At 41.3% G+C, this 25,350-nt stretch overlaps 1 protein-coding gene across 3 annotated transcripts in view; it reads left to right on the forward strand.

The window, feature by feature from the left end:
• marchf8 (membrane-associated ring finger (C3HC4) 8) overlaps positions 1 to 25,350 on the forward strand; it is a 108,261-nt gene that overhangs the window by 68,701 nt on the left and 14,210 nt on the right. For 2 of the 3 annotated variants that reach the window (XM_072677886.1, XM_072677887.1), the window contains exons 3-4: positions 11,617 to 11,667; positions 21,899 to 21,978. In XM_072677886.1, coding sequence (XP_072533987.1) covers positions 11,617 to 11,667; positions 21,899 to 21,978 — 131 coding nt within the window. Of the gene's footprint in view, positions 1 to 11,616; positions 11,668 to 21,898; positions 21,979 to 22,372; positions 23,138 to 25,350 lie in introns of all 3 variants that reach the window. The other variant, XM_072677888.1, reaches the window with a different exon arrangement.

Consider the following 25,350-nt stretch of genomic DNA (forward strand, 5'->3'; position numbering starts at 1 on the left):
AATTTATAATGCATCATTTAAACCTGGACTAGTGCCCCTCACATTGGTACTGATGCCATGCAGACATCATGTTTGCCCCCCCTAGACAGTTCATATTTTCTGCTCTATCTATATGTGGAACAATATGCACACAAGTGTGTGTAAGAACCAGTTGGAGGACTTTTGATGTAGAAGAATAGGCTAGACCGTGATTATTGAGGACAGTTCTATGAAATTGTTGTAATTGATTGAAGTCATTAGCCAAAGAATGCAGCTATATGGTCTTTTCTAGTTGCATCAGTGTGACATATAGGACTTGAATTTCATCATCCTGTTCTGACATTAAATAAACAGTCTACTTCCATGTACATATATATATATATATATACATATATATATATATATATATATATGTATATATATATATATATATATGGCAGTTAGATTATTCTGCCCAAACTGCCCTGGAGAAACAAAAAAAAACCAGAAATAGCTTGGAATGAGAGTGATGATTTGAACTGGCCTCTTTTAACAATTATCAACACAACTGAATGATGCTGAAGTGTAAAATCTTAAGGGAGTGCAACCAGAACTGTGAAATGTTTGGCTGCTAACTCTGCCAGAATTCCGAGGTTCTTTAGAAGCGAATGAGGTTGTGGGTCCTTAGCTGGTCAATCTTCATGGGAGTGCAGTGACATTATGTGTGGACACTGTGATTCACCTTCTGTGGCTTTATTCTGTGCCCGTGTTGGGAGCGGTGGGATGATTGGGCCTGGCGTGGAACGCTAAAAGGTAGCGTAGCTGTGACTGATTGGACCTGGGCCAAGGCTGTTTGACTCCTCTCCACAGTGAGCTTTACTGAATGCAGAGAAGCTTCTTCCGTTCACTGCTTACAATGTCTTTCGAGTACCTGCCTCTGGGAAGTGCTTCAATTTAATGCATTTACATCATCGTTACAAGCCTTGAATGCATCAGGTGTCCACATGCTATGGAGGCTCTTAAATTTGAAGTGGTCTCACCTCAGAAGCCCAGAATCATGCTTTATGATTAGGTTGTGGTCCAAAAGCAGGGCGTATAACCAGTGTTCTCATTTATTTAACAAGTATGTTTGCACTTAGGCTTCATACGTTCATTTCCAAGTATCTCAGGAAAATATACACTGTGCTTTTTGGTCTTCATTTCTGTCCCCATATATTTATGCAGTCTTAGGCCAAAGTTAGAACACCCTAGGCCAAATGAAGCAGTACACAGAAGTAAACAAAAGTCTCTGTATTTTATAACATGAAAAAATTAAACCTCAAAATCATGAATGTGAATTTTGCAAATGTCTGGGCACCCTAAACGTTCTAAAAGCTCAACAGTCAAAAGATGAAAAATGAAGTAATTTTTGCCCACAAGGCAGGAAAAGACTATAAGTAGAAGCGTTTTCAAGAAGCGTGTGGTTTATACAGTGCAGAATAGTATTAAGAAATTATAATTATGGGGAACTGAGGAGATCAAGATAAGATCTGGAATACCAAGAAAAGTCAAAACGCAAGTCAAAACCCACATCTCAATACCAAGAACCCGTATGAAGTGGGTGGAGCACTATTCCACTGTGCAGCATTGCTTCTAGAGCTATATATTTAATCCATTATTATTTTACTAATCGAGTACTCTATTGATGCCTAAAATCATTCATACCCAGGCCTATTACTAGGCCTAATATCATACATTAGTTTATCAGACAGGCCATTGTACATTTGTACATGGGGGGGGGGGATATATATAAGAATTGAAAGACTTTTAGCTGCAACAAATAGCATATGAAATATATGAAGTTCTGAATCCGGACTCCTTCTGACTTTTTTTTTTTTTTAACAGACCATTTGTATGTGTACAGTTTTTAATGTTGAAGTATAAAAATGCTCAGACTCCAAGACTTTGGTCAAACATCCAAAATCCAGGACAGTCCAGAGAAACCTCATTGGAAGGTGATGACCACAATTATTTATTTAGTGATGAAAAACAAAATCTGTTTCCCATCAGACCCATCATTGCCTTGCCTAACTAACTCTACTGTGCCGACAATGATCTAGATGTTCTTGTTTTTCCTGGTAATGCATCTTCTTCTGTTAGCACAAGCACCCTCCCAGTCCTTTCACAGGAATTGTCTCATGGCTCATGACAGCTAGCTTCTGCGTCGGCTGAAGTTTACTGGAATTTTAACTCCGTGCTCAAGTATTACACACAATAGTTCACAGGAAATGCAACATCTGAACATGTCCTCTCCTCCCCAAAGAGGGTATGTCTGAGAAAAGTGGCAGTAGATGCTAATGTGTGGCCACTGCTCAAATAGTGTAAACGTGTATTTCCTCCTCTGTCTGAACTAGGCTTGAAGTGTGAAGATGATTAGCTTGTTTTAGCCAGCGCCAGCCTAGATCTGCGCTTCTCTACTCAGTGACGGCGCTGTGTTTCCCTTCATGTGAAATCCTGAGATCTGCCAGCTCTGTGTTCAAACGAGATGTCATCACCTCTGTTTGAAAGTGACATTTGCTCAGCTGATGGAATTTTGCCGTGCCTTCTTTGCTGCCTTCATTACCATGCAGGATCCGTGCGACATCTTGCAACGTTTTGGACGAACAAAGATGTCTGTGATGATTAAGCATATGCCACAGTAGACATCTGAAACTTGAAGCTTATCCTAACCCCTCTCTCTCCTTTTCTCTCTCTTGCTTTCGCTCACATATATCACATAACTCCATTGAAGCATCTGTCACAGCAGCAGGCTCTGAGCACATTCGCATCTTCACAGATTGCTTCCTTTTAGCCGACCTGAAAAGCTGTTAAACATGTGAAGTGCCTCAGTCTTTTACCTGGAGTGCTTGGACTCCTCGAAGACACCTGAGACCACTATCGCTTCACCGGTCATTTTAAAAGAAGAGGCCATTTGTAGCCCAACCAGAGACAATTGGAAAGTCTCTGCGGTTGTGTCCAGTGTGGAATTGGAATAGTCCAGAGTCACTGGACCCTTCTACAATGCACTGCATGTAAAATACATTTGCATGCAGTGTTCAGAGTTATATTTATGTTAAGTGCTGCACTTTGTGGTTAAGGCTAAGGCCTAGTTGGGAAAATGCGGCTGCTGTTATAGGCACGTTGATGCCTCTCAGTGTTTGAAAGCAGAAGAGAATTTATGATGGTTTAAAAAGGCTGCTGGGCTTTTGATCATTTCATGCCAAAGTGTGGTTCAGGTTATTTTTTCAGAGAACATCAGCTTCACTTCTGTGGCCTTTCTTTAAGCTAAAGACTGCAAGAAGGCACTTTAGCTTGTGAAAAACATGCTGCTGTTTGTAATTCATTCAGGTTAGTGGACCAGGTGCCTTCTTGTCATGTTGATGTCTATGAAGCTTTAATTGGTCTTTGATATAAGAGTGTGAGTACTCCTGACATGTTTGCAGCGTTTGGAGCAGACAACATTGAGACAGTCAAACTGTTCCTAACAATAACCCTCAGAGGATGCAGTCCATAGGTCTGAATTTAGCTGATTGGAAGCTTTTGTGTTCCCTTTGCTCTGAAAGCGCCATTTGTTGCAACAGTTTCATTTGAAATGACTGCCATCTTGCTGTTATTGCTGCAATTGTGTGTCCACACAATAGCACAGTAGCTGAACTGCCATTACCTCCCTCCTGGTCCTTTATGCGGGAGGCGTTTGAACATCCCTCTTTGTTTCTTACCTGTCTGGAATGGGTGCTTAAAGTGGTAATTTGGGGGAAAATCTCTCATTTTACACAATTTTTTCTTTAGCCTAAAGTCAATCGGTAATCGGTCAACGGAGACGTGTTTGGTAGGGGTGTAACAATTTTACAAAATTCAGAAGCAAAATCGGTGCTTTATTGCATCCCAATATAATGCCCTAGCCACTACCTAATACGTTAATTCCAACTAGTCGTAATACTACACAGTATGATGCAATGCAAAATCTTAATTTTTGGTATATTTTTGTCCATATTAACTTGATTTACTTTTTTGAGAGCAAGAAGAAATGTGTAAATGTTATTTTCCACTGAAATGTAATTATAGATCAGATCTGATCTCTAGTTCTGTCTGACTTTGATTCAGACTCTGATTAGACTGAAAGGAATCGCATAAAGGATCACAGGAGACGGAGGGTTGGAGGCAGAGACAGTGGTGTCTGTAGGGATCTGTCTGTTCTCTGGCAGTTGTTGAGAGATGGAGGGAGCGAGAGATTGAGTGAGCGAGAACTAGAGGGAGGAGGACATGGCAGGAGAACGAGCAGCAGACTGAGGCAGTACAGATGGCAGTGTGTCAGCGATCTCCACTCACTCAATGTTGATAACAACTGCAGCTCTCCAGGCAGGATAATTCAATCTTCTGAGCGAGGCATCGATGAACTCGCCATCTCCTCTGAGACGCATCACATGAGAGCGAGACAGACAGAGCCTCAAAGGTGGGACAATTATGCTTTTAGAAGAACCTGCCTAATAGGATACAGTGTGTTATTTGTACTTGAAGCAATCTATTGCCCACTCCTTTTGTTCCTTGATTATGGTGTCCTTGACAAAGCATTGAATCCCGCAGATTTTTTTTTCCAGCAGCTTAGACAGCAAAAGGAAATTGTATGTCTGCAACACTGCTATTCCCAAGCTGGCAGAGAGAGTATTTTACGGAGCCCTTGACCCCTGCTTCAAGCCCATCTTTAAAGTTTCAACCAAATGCCTCTGGCTAAGAAAAAAAACGCTACCAACTTCAAGAGGAAGCACACCAGGATGTTACCTCAAAGAGACTTCACATTTTCACTGCAAATCGAGAAACCTCTTTTGCCCACTGTGTCGAAGAACGGTATTGAGTTTGAGTCACTGGATGGACTCTGGGTCTGGATATCTTTCATAGATATTTCATTATTCAGCTGAAAGATGAAGCGTCTCCCTTGACTGCACAACTCTGTTGTTTAAGTCTGTAAACAAACTCAAACAGCACAACAGAGGCTCAAGATGCAGCGTCCCAAAAATGAAGCCATTAGATCCTGCCCATCTGCCAGAGAATGCGCCTCAGCCCCGGTGCAAGCCAGATGAGCAGTGCTAATGTTGGAGTATAACAGTGTATTAGATGCTAACACTGATCTTTTACTGAAGACACTACTGAGCTTTTAACAACACAAAGTCTTTCTGGGATTTCTGGCATTCTGTTTAGCACATCATCACTTTCAACAGCATGCTGCTATCACAGCTTTCTCTATGAACCCTATAGGAGGGATGCTTAAGACTTTTAATTATGCTTGTATATAATTACAATATAATGTATAGTAACTATGCTGATTATATTCTATTATATATTCTTAAAAAATAAAGGTGCCATAAAGGCTTTTTAGCACAGTGCCATGGAAGAACCACTTTAGAGGAACCTTTAAGGAAGGTTAGTAGAACCTTTCTGCTCTTCCTCTATTTACACCAGGTTTCACCAGTCTTATCTGTAAAGTTCCGCTATGGCTGCAGGTTTAATTTCAGTCAAAGAAGCAGAAGCAGAACTGATTCCACTAGTTTAATCATTTGGTATCAGTCAGTAAACAGTTACTTTATCAGTCATATGAGGAGCTCCTGCTCGACAGCAGTGGAAACCTGCAGCCACTCAGGCCATTTGCGAATAAGACTGGTGACCTCATGCACAATGTACACTTAAGTGAAATTAAGTAAATTATCTACCCAATAGCATTCATTCATTAGCTATGTTGGAGAAATCTGGTGAAATTCCATTTTTTTAAATGTTGCATTATATGTAGCAGAACAACAAAATATTGCAGTTTTTTACAATAATGTGTAGCCCTAATCATTACTTTCTTTAAATACTATATATATATATATATATATATATATATATATATATATATATATATATATATATATATATATATTCTGTAAATATTGACTAAGTTTCCTAGTCCATAAATTGTTGCCATCGTATCCAAGTTTTTAAAGTTATTTAGCAAAGTTATTCCAAGTAATTTTTCAACAAATCCATCCATTCATCAAGAAATGTTCACACAATGTGACTTCTGTGACGTGAACAATGTGATGATAAACATTTATTTATAGTTTTAATGTAACAGTTATATGGAAACTAAACTGCAAAAACAGCCTGGTTTCTATTCACTAGTTTTATGAGATAACAAAAACAAACGTATTTAGCCTATAGCAGTTTAGGCCGGCGATTTCATGTCAAAGTTATAAGGAGTGTTAGCCTGGACCTCTTTTTGAGTTCCAATAAAGAGCAGCCAGTATTGTAAAAACTGTGTTATTGACTAAAGAGAAGTTGGAAAAATAAATTGAGACTTTGTTTTGGTACCTGAAACTATAGACAGATGTTTTAAGTGGACCTCTACGGGAAAAAAAAATGAAGATATGGGTTTGTTAAAAAGTAGTATAAGAAAATGCTGTGGTAGATTGTTGCCAGCATAATTAATACACTGCTCCAGGCTATTTATGTATTTGTTTGTTTGTTTTAGAATGTTTTAACCTATTGTCTCCATACAGAGGCATGAAGAGACTGCGCACAAAAAGTGAGACTTGTGCCATGTTCTCTGCGCACAGCATTTAAAACCTGATTGTGTTCAACACCCAGAACGTCGGCTCTCGTGTGTCTGTGGCGTGCAGCAGACAGGGAGGTGGTTTCATTGAGCAGGAAGAGCGTTTGTGCATAGGGCACTTATCTCCCTCCCCTACTCCAGTCTCTTCTGCTCTTCTCTAATCATCCCTCTCCCATTATTCTCGAGGACTGCCCATGCATTTGCTGCCTCATTATATTGGCAGTGCACTCATGGCAACCTTGGAGCTCTGCTCGTTATTCTATTTCTGCCCGCTTACAGATCAAGCCCGAGCTGCGGTGGCAGAGGCCTATTAGCCTTCACTGTTTTGTCCTGTAGTTTGGAGCAGAAGAACACGCCAAGTGATGGACCTTCCTATTAATATTTATAACATCCGTGCCATATGTGTTCCTGAGATGTTATCATAATACCTCTTAGAGCTGTTAGTATTCTGCAAAGCCTCTTGGTATGGATTACTTGTTATATTCAGAAGGCATTGTAATGATGTTCTTTTTGTATTTTATTTCTTGCCATATTTATATGGTACTTGCATTATAAGAAGTCCACTTATTTCCTTAATGTGCTTTTAATGACCTTGTTTTTAAATGTATTTAATGTAGCAGAGACTGGGGGGGGGGGGGGGGTTTGATGATGATTTATTTATTGAATTTTAATGACATTTTTCCATTTTTTCAAGGACCACATTTTGTGTATTTAATATCATAGTATCTGCTTACTATATGCACCTGATTTCTGATATCTGGTAAACACTTTTTTTTTTTTTTTATTTCTCAATTTTATGTTTTGTGCAAAGATTAATTGACTTAGTTGATTGACTAACTAATTATCTATAGTTAATCAAGTTAGTTTTCAATTAATTCAATAGTCGATGACATCAACCTCAGAACGTCTGACTGCACTATTAACATTTAAAGTGGAATGCACTGAGAGAACAAAAAGTTGAGAGCGTGAGAGAGAGGCACTCACAGACCATGTCAATATAAGTCACCTGGATCAGCCTTAATCCCAATACAACTTATCTTTAAGACTTATATTATTATATATTATATATTATTATATATATATTACTTATATTTCTGACTTCCCAACCATGGCGAATGGGCTGTTTTTGTGGCTTAGTTTCCATATCTCGACTTAATGTGGGGTAAAGATGTATGCAAAAACATTTACATGACACATTTAAACCCGTGTTTTGAAAGGCAAGGCAAACTTCTGAGTTTCGCAGTATATGAGCCCTTTTAGTCAGCTTAACAGCAGCATAAGATTCTGAGGTTGAGGTGACCTAAAGACTTCAGTGAGAATTACAATTGACGCTTGCAACTCATCATCTAAACTGGCAGGAGGACCTAAAAAGAAGCCATCCTGAGGTTCCTTCTTTTGGCGCACTCTCAGCTGCTTTGAAGGTCAGATAAAAAGAAAGGCTTCGTGGCTTCGGGGTGCTGTGAATGCAGTGAGACAGTGGATCTGCCCTGCGCCGTTGAGGTGTGCTTCTCTGACAGGCTGGAACAGACACTCTGGCCTCCTCTTATCTCACTGCTTGAGTCCTCAGCTCTCCCCAGCAGAGCCTGAAAGCAACCCGCTCTGCATCTGCAACGCAGCAGATACAGCCCCTGTGTGAACCCACACATGCTCATGCTCTATAAGCACAGCGAAACACGCTAGAGAAAGAGAGAGGAATTAAAGAAACCCAAAAAAGCAATTTCAGCATCGCACAGAAAAATCAACACTAAACACCACGTGCAGCAAATGGCAGACTTGTGCCTGACTACTTTTTCTGTAGTTGAAGCCGTTATTTCAAAAGGCAGCCATTCCTTCAGAGCATTTGCTCCCCTGCATCATTAATTCATCTCTCCCTGTTTGAGCCTCCGCTCTGGGGACAATGCAGCAGAGCTTAATCACCTCAATTTAGTGAGCCACTAAAATTTCCAGCCACTGAAGCCTGCTGAAATTTGCCTTTTTTGCCTGCAGCATGAAATAGCCTCTGCACAGATGACCAGAAGACATGTGCTGAGGCCGTCTTTATAGACATGTTCGTACACAGACAGTGGATGTGTGTGTGTGTCTGTGTGTGTGTGTAGAGGTGTGTGAAATCAGCAGTGGCGTGTTTGATCAGGACAGAGCAAATGGCAATGGTGATGCATCAGAGACGACTACAGACATAATCATTCTCTTTCTTACTCGCTCTTTAATGCACTCACTTTTTATGTCTCTCTCTCTCTCTCTCTCTGTCTTTCTGTCTGTCTCTCACTCTTCTTTACACTTAATAATGCTCTCACTCTGTTTCTTATGCTCTTTTATGCTCTCTCTCTCTCACTCCCTCTCTCTTCACATGAGGTTAGAAAGTGAGTGAACCTAGTGAGAAACTGGTGTGTGTGTGTGTGTGTGTGTGTGTGTGTGTGTGTGTGTGTGTGTGTGTGTGTGTGTGTGTGTGTGTGTGTGTGTGTGTGTGTGTGTGTGTGAGAGAGAGAGAAAGAGAGAGAGAGAGAGATGTGGATCTTTTGGATCTTGTGTGGCTGAAATTCTCCTTCATTCCAAACAGAGACCAGCAGGGATTTAACACACGGTCCTCCATCACTGCCATCTCCATGGTAACGTGTAAGGGCAGGAGCTGTGAGTAAGGCAATGGAGTAATTAAAGATAAAGAACATGTCCTTCTGTTGCTGTGCTGCACCAGAATACACACTCTTCCTCTTTTTTTAAACAGACAGCAATGCTCTGCTCAGACCATTGCAGTCCATTCCAGCTTCAAGAGCAGCACAAGTACCCTTATACGCCTTATAATCATTCACACTGAAATCAAACCACAGTCGGCAAAGGTGTCAAGGATTTCTCATATGAATCAAACTGTGTTTGTGTGTGTGGCATTTTATGATCCACTGTTTAGTGAATAAATATCTACATATCTTGTAGTGTGCTGCTCAGATTGTGTGTGTGTCTGTGTTTGTCTATGGAGGTCTCTCCTCTAGCTGGCCTTGTCTGAATCAGGAGCAGAGTTTGACAGATGCTAGCAGGGCCTCAGAGCCACATTCAGGATGTTGCAGTGTTGGATGATGGATGTCCTCTTGCTTCTGTGTGGCAGAGTGGACAGAGGCTGAACTCTGCCTTCTCAGGATGGATGACAAGACAAGAAATAGGACATGTGTTACAAAAGAACAAATTCAGTCTGGCGGTGCGTTTCAGACACGCTCATGTTTCTTACGACGAGAGATAAACACTGATCGCTACCTGAGTTCCATTTAATTAATGATTGTGGAAATGTGCTCAACAGGCATTTGTGTTAGACAGGGCTGCATGTCATGTGTAAATCACCAAGCAGCATTTGCCCCTGCAGTATGCTAATTTCAAAAGACTGTAATTATCACATTTGATGTAATAGTGCACCTGGTGTAGCAAAATCAAGTGTTCACCGTTATAGCTGCACCTTTTTGTAAATGAGCACTCCAACCAGGTTTAGGTTAATTGCATGCGCTAAAAGTATGTAGGCCAATCTCAGATGGTCCAGATTTTCGTGTGTAACCTTCTATTTTTGTTGTTGTTGCTCATCCTTCTCTCTGTTCATTTGTTCATCTATCCATCCAATAATTTCTGAATCTGTCCATCCATCTGTCCAGTAATTCTTCACTTTATCCATGCATCTACCCTTCCGTCCATCCAGTTATTTTATAGTGCATCCATCCATCCATCCTTTCTGTCATTCTTCCTTTTATCCATCCATTTTCAGTCCATTTGTTCATCTATCTATCCATCTAGCCATTCTTCTACTCATCCATCAATCTAGTCATCATTCCACCCATCCATTCACCCACCCATCTATCCAGTCATTTCTGCATCTGTCCATCTGGCCATCTGTCCAGTCATTTTATTTTTTATCCTTCCATTTGTTATTCTGTCCTGTAATCATTTCATCCATCCATCCATCCACAAATTAGTCCATCCAGACCGTTTTTTAATTTTTTTTATCTATACATCCATTTGTCTTTCCGTCCTCTCTCTGGTTTTCAGTGGTAAACTCTTAGGAGCTCTAATATTAGGCTCGCTTCTATTTCTGTATCTGTTTTTCATTACTGCGTATCCATTAGTTATCATTTCATGCTTTTGTTTTTTTATTTATTGTGTTAACAAGTATCAACCTTTTGAGCCTTGGTTTCCTCTCATGGTTTCTTTCTCTGAGGGAGTTTTTCCCTGCTGCTGTCACCACTGGCTTGCTCACTTGGGACTCGTGCCAGTATCTCTATCAAGCTGCTTTGTGGCAATATCTGTTATTAAAAGCACCAGTATAAATAAGGCTGAACTCCACTAGTACATTAACCTTTGCCTCAACAGACAACGTTACTGTGTGCACTTCTAGACATGCTACATTTTGGCCTCTCTTTTCCCAGATTTTGTAGAACGGCCAGGCCTGGAGTGAATCCGTGCTCACGCACACTTGATTGATAGCTCTTTTATAACCGAAACCTGGCTACAGCCACAAAAATGGAAGATGTCTGGCTGAAAAAAAGCTTTTCATTCTCTACATAACTCCTCCGTGGCGCTGAGGCAGGACAGGAGTGACATGCAAAGGGCTCTGGAGGTTTTTCTAGCTGGGCGCTCTGGGACGCTCTGCCCTGATAACAGTGTTTTTCTGTTTGTGGTTCCCTGACTACTTTTCAGCAGCTGTTCGTTCTGCTCTAGGGTGGAAGCAAGCAGTTGGCAAACACAGATGACTCGAGCGATACACCCATTTTAAAGAGTCATTTCATCTCGCTACATTATAATTATGTACAGTTTATAGTTTCTGCATAAAAGTATGTTTTCTCGTCACTGTGCATTTATCTAATTCCTCCAAGCTGACAGCAAGGAGTTCTAGACGGCATTCAGCATGCCATGAAAGAGACATCTCAGACTCTTAAAGGTTGCATTAATACAATTTCAACTTGAGGTTGTCATTTCTCATAGAGCCCACATACATGATTATTATTATTATTAGTAGTATATATTTTTTTAGGCTAAATTGTTTCTGTGGTAACATGTTATCTTTCCTTTCGTTCTCTCCACAGAATGAGAAGCCAATGGGTCATTCTGCAAGCAGGTCCAGCAACATTTCAAAGGTATGGAAATCTGTTCTTCTGTCACTTTTCCACTGTGTGTGTGTGTGTGTGTGTGTGTGTGTGTGTGTGTGTGTGTGTGTGTGTGTGTGTGTGTGTGTGTGTGAGAGAGAAAACAGCTGATCATTCCAGGGGGTCTGCACCTGCAATTCCCCAACCAGTGTTCATCCTAGACTGTGAGGATTGCTGAGACACTTCAAACGAAGTGTTTATTAACTGTGTCTGGCTCAGAGGCTTGATGGGCAGAACATTTTGTGCAATTCAGAGGCTGGGAAAAATAAACATATGAGAAATATAAGAGGTCTATAGCTTTCATTTTTAGGTTGAATGGGATTCAGGTTTATCTGTGTATTCTTTTAGTTGTTTGTTTAGTCTTGTCTAGTCCCTGTACAGAAGTACAAGCATTAGAAATCTTTGAAGCAGATCAACGTGAACCTATTGACAACATGGCTAATGCTAAAATAGTGCTGGACAGTTTGACTTTGTATCAATATTGCACTTAGTTGAACATATCAATGAATGTTAATGAATGATTACAGCTGCTGAAGTTACTCAGTTGGCCAAGTGTTCGACCTTTCATGTTGCTTCCATGTTGCATACTGGATGGGGTGGACTCACATGAGAACACACGCAGTAGTATGATTTTAAGGGGACCGTACATGTACACACACAGTGGGGAACGTATTATTCCTAGTATACACAGCCCTAGTATAAAGCCTGCCAACACTGCGCTCTGGAGGAGTGAAACTGTGTTTTCTGGAATGATGTTAGTGCTCCATCCAATACTTTTGGGGATGAGGTGGGGTGGTGATTACCAATCCTGACCTCATGAATGCTCAAACCTCATAACAATGCTCCGTAATCTAGTAGAAAGCCTGCCATAGATAGTAGAGACTGTTACTCCAACTAAGAATCCAGTTGTGTTGCCTGAGAATTGTGTTGTATGAGTTCTCATGGCTTTTGGTTTCTCTTCATAAAAAGCAATCAGTCTGGAATTCGCTTGGAGCCGAGAAATTGTTCTCACACGTTTTTCATTCACCCTGGACAAGCAGCCCCTCAGTCAAATGGTCACTGTTTTCAGTGTTTACAAGCGCTGCAGGGCAGACGGGCGACCATTCTGGTTGAGCTGTGAGCAGTGAGTTCATGCTGGGATCAAGCCTGGCAGGCACTTTCACTCTGGCATGGATCTCTTCCTCTTAGTGCAGATTTAGTGCACTTCTGCACAGCAATGAGCCTCTTAGCAGATAAAGCCTTTACATGTGCTAATAGATGTCAGGGTCACCTGCTCGGCGTAATACCCGCCTGGCTCTAGGACAGTGTGGCCCAGCTACAGACACTCCACCGTCTGACAGTAGGGCTGCAGCCAACAACTATCCTATCCCATACTCCTCTATTTGATTAACCTATTGGCCATTGTTTGATTAATAAACTAAACGCAGTCCCATGGCCTTTTTCAGTTCCTCTTCCTTTGCTGCTGCAATAATTGAAAGAGCAGTGTGTACAGCACACAGGTTCTTCTCTTTAATGGTGCAATAAAACAACAGAAGCCATCTGGTGTTTCCTATGGTGTGCTGCAGTAACTGTCAGAATGATCATGAGCATTGTATGAATGCTAATATGCAGTACGCACAAAACATGAGAATGCTATAAGAAGATAGCGGAGTGTTTTTAGGTTGCTGAAATTTCCTGAATTAGTAATGTACATGTAATAACAGGAAATGTAGCGGTCAAGTCAGACCTTTCTTAGAACTGTTGATAGAGTTCCTAGAAAGGCAACTGCTAACTTATGGTTAACTGCTTTAAGATGGTTAAGAATATCAGGGAGATTTAGCATTTCTGATTGGTAGTGCCTTCTTCTGCTGTGCTGTGACACTTGCACAAATGTAAATGTCTTGTAAATGCACTTTTATAGAAACAAGTCATAATGCATTTCTGAAAAAAGTTCTGTGGTTTGCAGAAAAATAAAGGGTGCAGAATGTCATGAACAGAACACCTCTCCAACTGTTGGGGGTGGATTGATGCATTGGGCTTGTGTTGCAGCCAGTGACATGGGAAATGTTTCACTGGTAGATAGAGGTATGGATTAAATTACATGCCAGCAAATTTGTTAATCCATAAGATCTGTATGTGTGAACGCAAATGTCCGGATGAGTTGTGACTGACAATACCTGTTTTGTTTTTTTTTTTGTTGTTTTTTTGTTTTTTTTTATCTACCAGACCCCTATTACAAAGTTCAGGTAATGTCAGAGGGACCTATGTGTGAATTGAGCTGGAAATTTTCCAGTGTTCACAGTGGGCTTGTTAATATTATGGACTTGGTAGCCTCATCCAGGGCGGATCTTTGGTAGCACTGTTCTGTGAAGGTCACACCTCTTTCAGTTTTGGCACGAAACCTGTATGCTTTTTCATTTCCTCAAAAAAATGTATAATAGCTATAAAAAACTAACATTTAAATGAACTCTGTTCTTAAAGCTTTGTTTTCTGACATTTTCTTAATGCTGTTTTTTCATGCATGTGTTGTACGTGCACAGAGAACTGTGGGTAACTGAAGGCTGAGAATGATGCAGCAGTATCGTCCTCAAATTGCTCTGAACATAGGCTGCATTTCTAGGCTGTAAACAAAGGGTCCTTCAGAAGAGCCTTTGGAACTACAGCCTATGCTTTTTCCAGGTGTATGCTGTACGTGTGAAAGGACAACTACATATAATGTCTGGACCAAATCCTTTGGACAGCAGAGTTCATAGTTACAAATGGTTTGTCTGCACAATAGATGAAGACAAAAGAGGATGGCTTCTGCAACAGAGCAGCTCATGCAAGATGGTTAAAAAAAAACGTACGGAATTAGATCCCTTTTGTAAGGAAGCCAATGGGCGAGAATATATAGACACACTGGCTACAAAAAGTGTGAAGCTTGCCAAAAGGGGTGTTACTAAGTACTGACCATGCAGGGTGCCTATCTATATGTGTAATTTCTGTATATATACTGTTCACTCACAGATAAAAACAAGCTGCCCTGACACTGCAGCACTCATGCCTCTCCGTTTGCTGCAGTTTAGCAGACCTGTTCTTTTCACACTTAGCCCAGTTGTTTGTCTTAATTCAGCTTTGTAGCAGCACTGCAGATAGCATTGTTATTTGACTGTTTACATGCACTCAGCATAAAGCCACTGCAGCCGACCCCAGGGGGATCAGGACCTTATCGTTCTGCAGCCAATTTATCTGCAGCAATGTAAATAACAGAGAGTTGTCTAATTATGCTTATCCATTTAGTCTGCCATTAACAGCAGCATCTAAACAGGACACACATACACACACATACTGATGTTTTCGCATGCACAATGCATGGAAAGATTTTGACTGCTCAAAGCTCAGAGGAGGAGCCTGATAGTGATCCACCGAGTATTCCTGTGAGGGCGGGCCTCTCACTCTGGCTTTGTTTGTCATGTATCATCTCCTTCACAGTTTACAATGTCTGCAGTTGCCTACAATTGGTACCTGTCAGTCCAGAATATCCCATTCTTCTAATAGACTGTTCAGATTACTATCTGCTGTTTGTAAATGCACTCTCTTTATACAACTTTTCCATTTGTTTTAATTAGGGCATCATAGACAATCACTTTGGAGGGCCTAAGAAAGGAAAACATCTGTTTACCCCCCCTTCTCTCTCACCTTTTCTGTCATGCCCTGGTGATTGACAGCCTTCTTTCCCTAAACACCATCTGCATGCACTTATTTTTAATGTTTCTGTAAACATATGCATCTCAAATTGAGCAGATGATCAGAGTAATTTGTATTTTGCTAAATATGCCCAAATAATGAGTTGTAGATTTATGTGCCTCTACGGAATAAGCAAATGTAATGTAGCCGTTTATATTGTATATGATATTTCTTTCAGTAGAAAAGCCACAACGGTCATATTTAGTCACAAATTCAGTTATTTGGGGTTCTTGTGAACAGCCTTTTCACAGCTCGTGAAAAGCTCTTTTGTCCTGGTGCTCTGTAGGGTCATTCTGAAAATGCAGTGGGCAAGAGTGCAGAATTGGGGCTTCTGTATTGTCTTGGAACCTTTCGATCTGAGATATATATATATATATATATATATATATATATATATATATATATATATATATATATATATATATATATATATATATATATAAATGCAGTATTGCACCAGATGCCTTTTAGCTCCATAGTACTAAAGCAATATTATGGAAAAGATCCTGAAGCCCTTTTTTTTTTTTTGCTCTATAGCATATTGTGTATAATAGCACAGACGCTTTCTTTCATACTTAATAGATTCAGTGTTATGTTGTGTCCTTAAGCGCCAGCTATCTTTTTATAAATCATTAACCTTCCTGAGAGAGAGGCCAATTTACAGAAAATACTGAGAAGCGGATGACTGAGAAGGGAATAGAGCGTCTAAATGAGCAGTTTAGTTTGTCTGCAGGCCATGTGAAATGTTAAGTGCCTGGCAGGAGGGCATGGGAATGACTCGAGACAGAAGTATGGCTATCGATAAGCACGGTTTTGGGTGTGTGTGCTGAGTCCTGCTGACTGGGTCTTCTTCTGCAGTTGGGTTTTTAGACTTCTTCTCGTTGTCCTCTGCCCTCTGCTCAGTGCATGTTGGGTCATGCTAATGATGGGACCCAGGCGGGTTTGTGAAGCGGATAATCCTAGCCTAGACTGATTGGTCAGGCTGTGTGTGTGTGTGTGTGTGTGTGTGTGTGTGTGTGTGTGTGTGTGTGTGTGTGTGTGTGTGTGGAAGAGCCTTTGTGGATACTAACCTAACCTTATGCTAGGAATTGGAACGTAACTGTGAGTAGAACTGAACTCACTGCTGTACTGGAGTACAAAAAGGGTGTCCTCAAAGTATCAGTTTGAAGTATCAGCCCAATCTAAATCTCTGCCTGTTAAAATTATTACATTTGAAATTGCATGATTAGCTTTGGGTTTAATCCTTCATGAAGTCTCCACAATTACTGACCAAGCACTGTAATGCAGTGGTTTTCAACCCCTGTTCATTTGGTACTTCTAAAAATGATTTATATAGATTTGATTTATACGTCGCTTGACGTAAAGCTGCTTTAACAATGTAAAGAGTCTTCACTCTCACACCATCTCTATTACAAATGTGGTTCTTCATGGAACTAAAAGTAGGTCTTCTATGGCATTACTCAAATAACCATTTGAAACACCTTTAGGAGTATAAGGCACCTTAAAGTCCTTTGGTCCTCATCTGCGCATTCCTGCTAGGGTTTTCCAGTTCTCTTTATGGAATGTAGATGGGTGTGCCCAGGCACCCACCATGTGCCCTTGTTGCACCTTTTGACGAAGGCCTACAGACTCGATACAGACTCAGCAGTGTTCTTTTATTCAGGCTAGGAGTGCATGGATTTGTTTACAGCTGCCTGAGCAATATGGCAGAAAAGCAGATATTGAAGTGAGAGCTGGAATGCATTTCCTATATTAAGATTATTTGCAATTGAGCTAGATTACAGCTGTAATGTAAATAGAGCCACTGTGGTTGTTTTTTGGTTTGTTTGTTTTTTGCTATAGGTCATTTCTGGAGCAAATTCTCTATAGCATAACATATTTATAGGCTCTGCAATTTTCACCTAGTGCCCTTAAGGACCACTCACAGCCTTTGGGAAACCTTCTAAGACCGGCTAATTTTATTGGAACACACCCAGACCAGAAAGGGCAAATGAAAAGTGTGTCATAGTGTGGGAAACACCAAAATATGAGGGCAGGGCAACTCCGGGAAAGTGTTGGTTATCCACTTGGTTCTGAATGGTGCCTTTTTTTAATACTAATAACTAAAGCCAGTAGTACCGAAAAAACCATCCCATGATAACCGTAAGCAGCGTGCCAGGTGCACTTTGGCATGAAGCAGTAGTGTCAAGCTGCCTAGGCTCAGCAAAGCAGGATTTTAGCAGTGTTGACTTGTTCTCGCCCACTGTGCTCGCTACACAACCCCGTTTTCTCTTCTTCTCTTAACTTTCATTTCTCTTTTTGACTTTGCATTTATCTCTCTTCCTTTTTCTTCATTGTAGAGTCTATGAAAGTACTTGCCATTGTCAGCACATATCATGACCAGTAAACATTGCTTTTATTTTCATATCATTATCTTACTTCCCCAGAATCAGGCTCAGCTGGTTTGAACTGGGATAGTGCGGTTTGAACAGATTGCTTGGGCAAGTAGTCTACCGTCAGGTGAACCACATCAGAAGGTGCATAAACTGAGTCTCTTCCAAGCTCTTCACCTTGTCCTTTTATCAGAGTCATTTTTGATCTGAGAGAGCGGTTTTGTTGAGATTTTGATTATGATGAACTGTGAACAGGTGGTTTTACCTGGAACTAGTGTTTCCTTAAACATTAGTCAGAAGGTCTGTGTCCTCTTCATCATTATTCAGGGATATGCAGTATTAAAGCCAGCAGATATCTACAGCCTTATTCTTATTCTAGGGAGAGGGGTGGCAGCACACTTTCAGAAATTTTGGGGCTGGCTAATTCATGTGTGTTGAACTGTGTCTGACTGAATTACCAATGGCCACTTTCTGGGATTGTGGCATTGTAGGTTTGATCTATGTCTGTGCAGGTTTCCTCTGGGTACTCTAATTCCCCCTGCTACACATGGTAGGTGAATTGGCCATGCAAAATTGCCCCTATATGTAAGTGTGTGTAAATTAATTATTGTGTGTGTGCGATACCCTGCAATGGCCTAAGTGGATATTCCTGCCTTGCACCCAATGATTCCGGATTAGCCCTGGGCCCACCATGACCCTGATCAGAAAGAAGCTGGATAAAAATGATGGATGGACAATGATAAATAGACAGTTATATAAATATTATACCAGTATCATGTGGTGCATTCTCACACAGTTAATTATAACATATTAGTGCATCTCAAAAGCAATCACCGAATCAGTGGGCTGTGGCGGTTCCCTCTCTTAATATGAAATCATGCATGCTTCACTGGTTGGCAAATGTCTAGCCCCTAGCTTGGTTCTCCTGCTAAGTCTGCCTGTCTGCCTGTTTGTGCTATAGATCAGCACACCAGTTCACCATGTTGGAAACCTGAACTCAATCAAAAATTAATGAACCATTGGCTCAGTATCTTGAAAAGCCTTCATGTTTCCAGTTGCCATAGGTTAATGGGTATGTAGGAAGCAGATTTGAGATGTCATATCATTTAGTATGATTAAATTCAATAAGTCATTTTACATTTTCAGTTATTTGGTGATAATTCATTGGCAATTTGATTTATGATGCATATTGCTGTCATGCAAAAAAAAAAAAAAGTTTTTCACATTTTTACATGGCTAATGCGAATCTGTCAGTTGTTCTTCACACTGTGAAATCCTTCAAGGACATCATATGTATCATATTTGGTATCATATTTGCAGTAAAATTTGTCGTGTTGTAGTGTGAAGGGAGTGCAGTGCTACATAGGTGACGTAATGACTGAATGTTGAGGACTGAAGTGCACAACTTGTGGAAGTGCTGTGTGTATGTGAAGCATGCAGGTTGTGTCTCCACAGAGATTTCCAGTGCTCAGCTCACGGATGGACAGAGAGAGAAATTGGATTTGCCCCGTGGCGTGTATTTAAAGACACTGCCCATCACTGGGCTGCTTTTTGGGTTTTTTTTCTACCTCTATTTCTGCTGTGCCCTCACTGTCATCAACAAAAGCTTTGCCCAGAGTCTCATTAATGGCCAAGTCAGGCACTGCGACGTGTTTGCAGTGTGTGTGTGTGTGTGTGTGTGTGTGTGTGTGTGTGTGTGTGTGTGTGTGTGTGTGTGTGTGTGTGTGTGTGTGTGTGTGTGTGTAGGGTTCTGCTAAATGTCAGCCTGTGTCAGGTTTGAACACACACGCACACACAGTGCTATTACCTCCCTGGGGATGGATGGAACTGCAGGATGCCGGATTGACTCAGTGTAAATTATGCACTTAGTCATCACGCGCACTCACACACACACACACACACACACACACACACACACACACACACACACACGTGTGCACACACGCACACGTCGATGTCCTCAGTTACCTCCGCAGACATCTCCTATTCTCTTTCACAAGCAGCAGGTTGTACAGGCAGGGCAGTGTTTGACAGTAATGTGTGATTAATAGAACATGACAGTCGTGCATCTTGTCAGAATCGAAGAGCGCTGAGCGAGCTTCAGACACATAGTGATGACTTTATTTCTGAGAAGAATACCGAGCAGTAACCAGTTTCTTCATACATACTTCTTTGGCTAGTCAGAAGATGTGGTCAATTTTTCCACTGTTGTTTTTAGTTTTTTTGAAAGGCTGTCAGCCTTCCTGTTTTCATTCTGTGCTGTTAGCCAGGGCTTGGTATGAACTGACAACTGAATGTCAGTAATAGATAATGTGGATTGTTTCCAGTAAGAGATGTGCATTTACTGTGCTGCATTTCGCTTGGACAGTGTTGGAAGGAACTGATGTCAGTCTTACCAATCAGCATTAGGACTGATCTTTTGTCATGTACCTGTTGCCAAGCCAAACTCTCATTAGTTGAGCCCAAGTTGCCATAAGTGAAGAAGCCAGCTAGCTTGGATTTAGCCATTTATAGCCATTAATAGACTGTTACCATTCCCAGTTCTACTTAATTTCATTCACTCCTTCCTATGTTGCTTGAATGATTGTTAGTCACCTATAATGTCCATCAAGGCAAAGCTTAGCTTGTTAGCTGCATAATCATAGCCCCCATAATCCGATATTTCATTCATATTTAAAGCCTGATTTCTGGCATAACATATCTGCTGCCGTGAGGTTGTTTACCTTGCCGCAGCTGTCAGCCACTGTGTGATCCAAAATATCCAGGGCATCATAAATGTGCTGTTGGGTTTTTATAAACCTTTAGGTATTTGAACTGTGGTTAAGTAGGAGAAAAGCCATGTAATACATTTGCATTACATTACATTTTTACATTATGTTTTAGAATCGCTTCAGAATTGTTTTTTTGAAAGGGCAGAATGCAGGATAAAGCATTTTTCCATCTTCTTTGTTGTTTGGTACCCAACACCCAACCGGTGCTTTTGAACAACATGTTTGGTAAAAACAGAGCTACGATCAACTACAGACTCACAGCTGCAGATTTGTACAAATTAATAAGTATACACATAAATAAGTAAATAAAAGTGATCAGCTCACAGATGGCATATATGTAAACTGGTAACTGGTAGCATATGTAAAATTGATACAGGTAGTTCTTTATAATTGAACAATTAATAAATTACACATTCGTAAATGGTGCTATTAAAGTGAGTGTCTTCCAAAAAAGCCCAGCTAATATCCCTGCTTTATTTCAGGAACAAATATGACTTAATTTTAGTTTCAGAAATATGAATGTTATGAAAAGTGATTGCTTGATTATCGTAATAGAGATTTATTTTAAGTGTTTTTATTTTTTTTATTTTTTTTTTTATTTATGCATTTTTCAACTGTAACTTTGGTCATCAGTCAAGTCTTGTATGCATAGAAGTCGGTCACTGAATTCTGATATTTTGCAATTGAGTTTGTCAGCCCTATTGATTGCTTTGAAGTGTACAGGGTGTGTGGGAGTTGTGTTCAGTCTAGTGGTGGTGTTGAACACTTTCAGAATTGACCAATCTTCTGTTTTCTCCTGAAGTGCTAGACTTAGCTTTAAGCCGTTTCAGTTCCTGTCTCCAGCTTGCCGTAATTGGCTTTGTTGCCCAACTCAAAATAGCGTTTGTGAATATTTTTAATTGAAAATGTAAGGTGTGTGTGTGTGAGTGTGTGTGTGTGCGCTCACACTCGTGTCCATGCATTTCGTGTGAAGGGCAGCTGTGGACGCTCAATCCTCTATTGATTGCTGTCAGGCTTTGGGCTATAAGTTCTCTCTTTGTTACATGCTGAGTCGATAGGTAATTAGTTGCGGACATAAATTGCAGAATAAAACATGGCCTCTGGTCGGTGTGTGTATGATAAGAACCCGAGCCTTAAATATTAGGATATCGCATGAAACAATCTGCAGCACAGAAGAACGTGGTGTGTTTAAAGAGTGCACAGTGTTATGTTTGCTTACTGTAAGAAAACCTTCTGAAACTTGAGCTTCCTCAAAAGCCCGGCACAGTTCATCTGGGTTCTTGTAACTGCAGTTGCAGTTTCATGTCTGACTTCTCTTCACTGGTTTAAAATCAGATGTGTGAACATGTTGTGGTTTTTCTTTTGGTCCTGCAGGCAGGGAGTCCCACTTCTGTGAACGCCCCCTGCAGCTTCTCCCGGACTTCAGTCACACCTTCTAACCAGGACATCTGCAGGTAGGACATTGTAACAACGAAATGCACGCTCCTTCAGGTGCTGCAGTGTGAGCTTGGCCGTGTCCTCAAAGCAGGCCATCCTTGGCATTAGACATGAGAAATGTGACGCTAGGCACAGGGAGAGAGGTTGAGGCTTTCATTAAAGGACTGGTAGTGTGACTCACACTGGTATTGAGAATCCTTTATTCAATGGGCCAGCACCGCCTGCCTTTATTCTGCTGCCTCTTTTATCCCACTTTTCAGTTCTCACCTCTTTCTTTTTTTCCCCCAGTCCACTCTGTTCTCTCACTGTCTAATGCATTTTGCATGTGTCTGTTTCATCGTTCTCTCTGCTTGTCTCTCATCCCTGCCACTGTCCTCCGTTTCCGCCCCATCCTTTTTCTCTGGCATGCAGTTCTAACGGTGGCTCTCGAGCTCAGGCTGCGCAGACTGCTGTGGTTCTGCTGAACTCTGATGGCAAAAGCTCGGTGTCGCAGAGCGTCACCATGACGACCTTGTGTCTGGACTCCCCCGCCAAGCCCAAAAATAAGACGGCATTCGGAGCGGAGTGGCTCTCGCTGCTGAAGCCTTCGGTTAGCCTCAGGCCAGATGGCGGCAACCTCAAATTCTCCAAGTCTTTGAACGACGTGGGCCAGAAGATGGATAACCTGTGCAGCGGCCTGCACTTCATTGACCGCACATGCTCGGAGGGTGAACTGAGCTCAGAAACAGAACCCAAACCTCTTAATGGCAAACCGGCTCACCTGCTCTCTCCCCCGTTACCCTCCCAGCCTCCGTCCTTCTCCAGTACCTGCGGCTACGGAAGCAGCCTTGGGCCCGAACGGTGTTCCCAAACCTCAGAGCTTCAAAAAGGCTCCAACCTGCTGCGCTTCCTCTTCCCCTTTCCTCGTTCCTCCACAGCGGGCAGTCTGCAGGCCGGGGAGCTGACCAGCTACATCACTAAATCGTCTAGTGCCCTGTTAGAAGCTTGCAGCGAAGAGATGGGTGACGATGAGGTGTTTGAGGATGACTCATCCCGCTGGAGGTTGGCGAAGGTCGAGGACCGGCGTGCCCCGCTCTGCTCGCTGGAGGAGGACAGCGATCTGGACCGCTGTTCCTCGCCACTGTCTGAAAAAACAGGGCCGCTCTCGCCGTACTCTCTGTCTGGGGACTGCTGCAGGTTGGTGGGGCTCCCTGTCTCTCCCGCTTGGCCCCTTGTTTACCCTTGTGTCCCTGGCCCTAGCAGAGGAGTCCCATTGCCCCTTATACTGCTCAAGTCTTGAAAAGGAAAAAAAACCCTGCTCTTCCAGCCTGGCTAAACCTCATTCTGTGGAAGTGTTGCTGTGCTGTAGATTAGCAGTCTGTGCATCATTTTTCTTTACCAATGGCTATGATTGAGATTAGTCTGTGCAATCAGTTATTGCATTAAAGCAATAGCATGTCAAAAATCCCATTTACACATTTATTCATTTTCGCTTACTCTAAGTATAGGCAGTCAGCCAAGATTTGTTTGTTGTTGGTTTGCTTGTGTAGTTTTGCAGTGGAACTGTTGGAGGCTAATGTAACAAATAAGTAATGGAAGCTCATATTAGCAACACTATTAGCAACATTTAAAATGCATGCCCTATAAACAACATCCAGCTGCTAAATAATCTTCAATAGACTTGCTTATGTAGTGTCTGGCACTGTATTGCATGCTAGTATGTATTGCATGTCCTACAGTGTTAGAAACCACATAAAGACACCAAACATGTCTTGGCTGATCCTATTTGGGGTCATTTGTGTTTCAAAGGGAAAATTGCAAGGAGATCATTACAGATTAGCATACAATCTTGGCTACGTTTCTAAGTATGATGTATAGTTACATGACGTATAGCCGCACTCATATGGATTTGCTGTGGAGATTCCACGGCGAGAGCACGTCCAGGGAGTCCAGTCAATAGCAGACTCTGCGTTCAGTTACCTGTGGCAGCTAGTCGATCGGTGGAACTCTGCCAGTTTTTGGGCGAGAAAATGGAGGGGGAGATCTGATTACGGCACAGATTGTAGTTCCACAGCTCAGGGAGAAAGCAAGAGAACTGCACTTCTGTCAGCCCATCTACGAGGCCACATGGATACATTGCAGCCTAACTTCACTAGCTTTTCAATTGTTTAATTGTTCTTTTGACCACAGAGCTCATTTACTCGTCCTTTTTAGTTTTGCCGTTTTCTCTCAGCACTCAGAATCTGTTTTATTTTATTATTCATGCATGCATACATCTTTTCTGTTCAGTTATTTTCTGAAAAAAGGTTAAATTTTCCATTTACATAATGACACTTCCCATTGTAGCAGGGTACCCGTAATGTGCATCCAGCACGTCTCTACACATTTTTAAACTGTGTTCTAGACAGCTGCATCAGGCACCTCTGTGTTTGATTTAGTGGGCCATCTCTTTGCCATTATTCCCTCCCAGTGACTGCATTTCAACAATCATAAAATAAACTTTGCAAATATATGTACTGCAGATTTTCTGGTACTTTAGTGTCAAACATTTTTGTTGTACAAAAATGTATTTTTCTTTTTTCAAAAAGGCCTTTTGCTGTTGTAAATGCTTGCTTACTTAAGTTATTATTGAGGAAATGGAATTGCTTAAAAAGTGTAAATGTGAAGCAGGTAACATATATAATACTGTGAAACTCCTTATCTGGGCAACAAGTGCTCATTTGCCTATACAAATTACTAATACAAGAAGTAGTTCCATCACTGTGTTAAAGTGTTAACTAAAATATATACTAGACTCCTATGAGGAGAGATTTGGAATTTATCATCCAGAAAGTTTTGCTACTCCTCCTTTTCCCTTCCTGCTGCTCCTCTCTTGCCCTGGAAGAACTTTGAGGGATCGAGGAGAAAAAAGGAGTAGGAGTAACAGAGAAAATGGGAAGTAATTAAGGAAATGGGAAAGCTAATGCCTTTCAAATATGATGCTGACTACTGGTGAACTGATGTCACAACGATTGCTTTTTGCACACTCCTAATACTTCCAAGCCAATCGCAGTTGGTGCACAGAGCCAGCACATATATGGCAGTTCTGCCCATTTAATTGCATTCATTGTGAATGTTTGAACGCCTGCTCATGGCAAAGATACAGTGAACAGTATAATCTGGCTATTTTTTTTGCTTATGTTTTGAAGACAGTTAATGCCATTGCATACTCTCTGGGCGTGCTCACAGTGATGTCGCTTAAGAATCTTTAAAAGTCTTTCTGGGTAGTAAACGGTCATGTATCCTTCACTGGAAGGCCCTTAAGTGGGCATTATAAGCAGCTTTTGTATCTCCTACAGTATTAAAAATCAGTTACTGGGTCACAGAGGGGAGGAGGAGAACCCATAGGGGTTTATGGATGTACCCCTTCT

The sequence above is a fragment of the Salminus brasiliensis genome, chromosome 4 (assembly GCF_030463535.1).
Source record: "Salminus brasiliensis chromosome 4, fSalBra1.hap2, whole genome shotgun sequence".
NCBI classification, from domain to species: domain Eukaryota; kingdom Metazoa; phylum Chordata; class Actinopteri; order Characiformes; family Bryconidae; genus Salminus; species Salminus brasiliensis.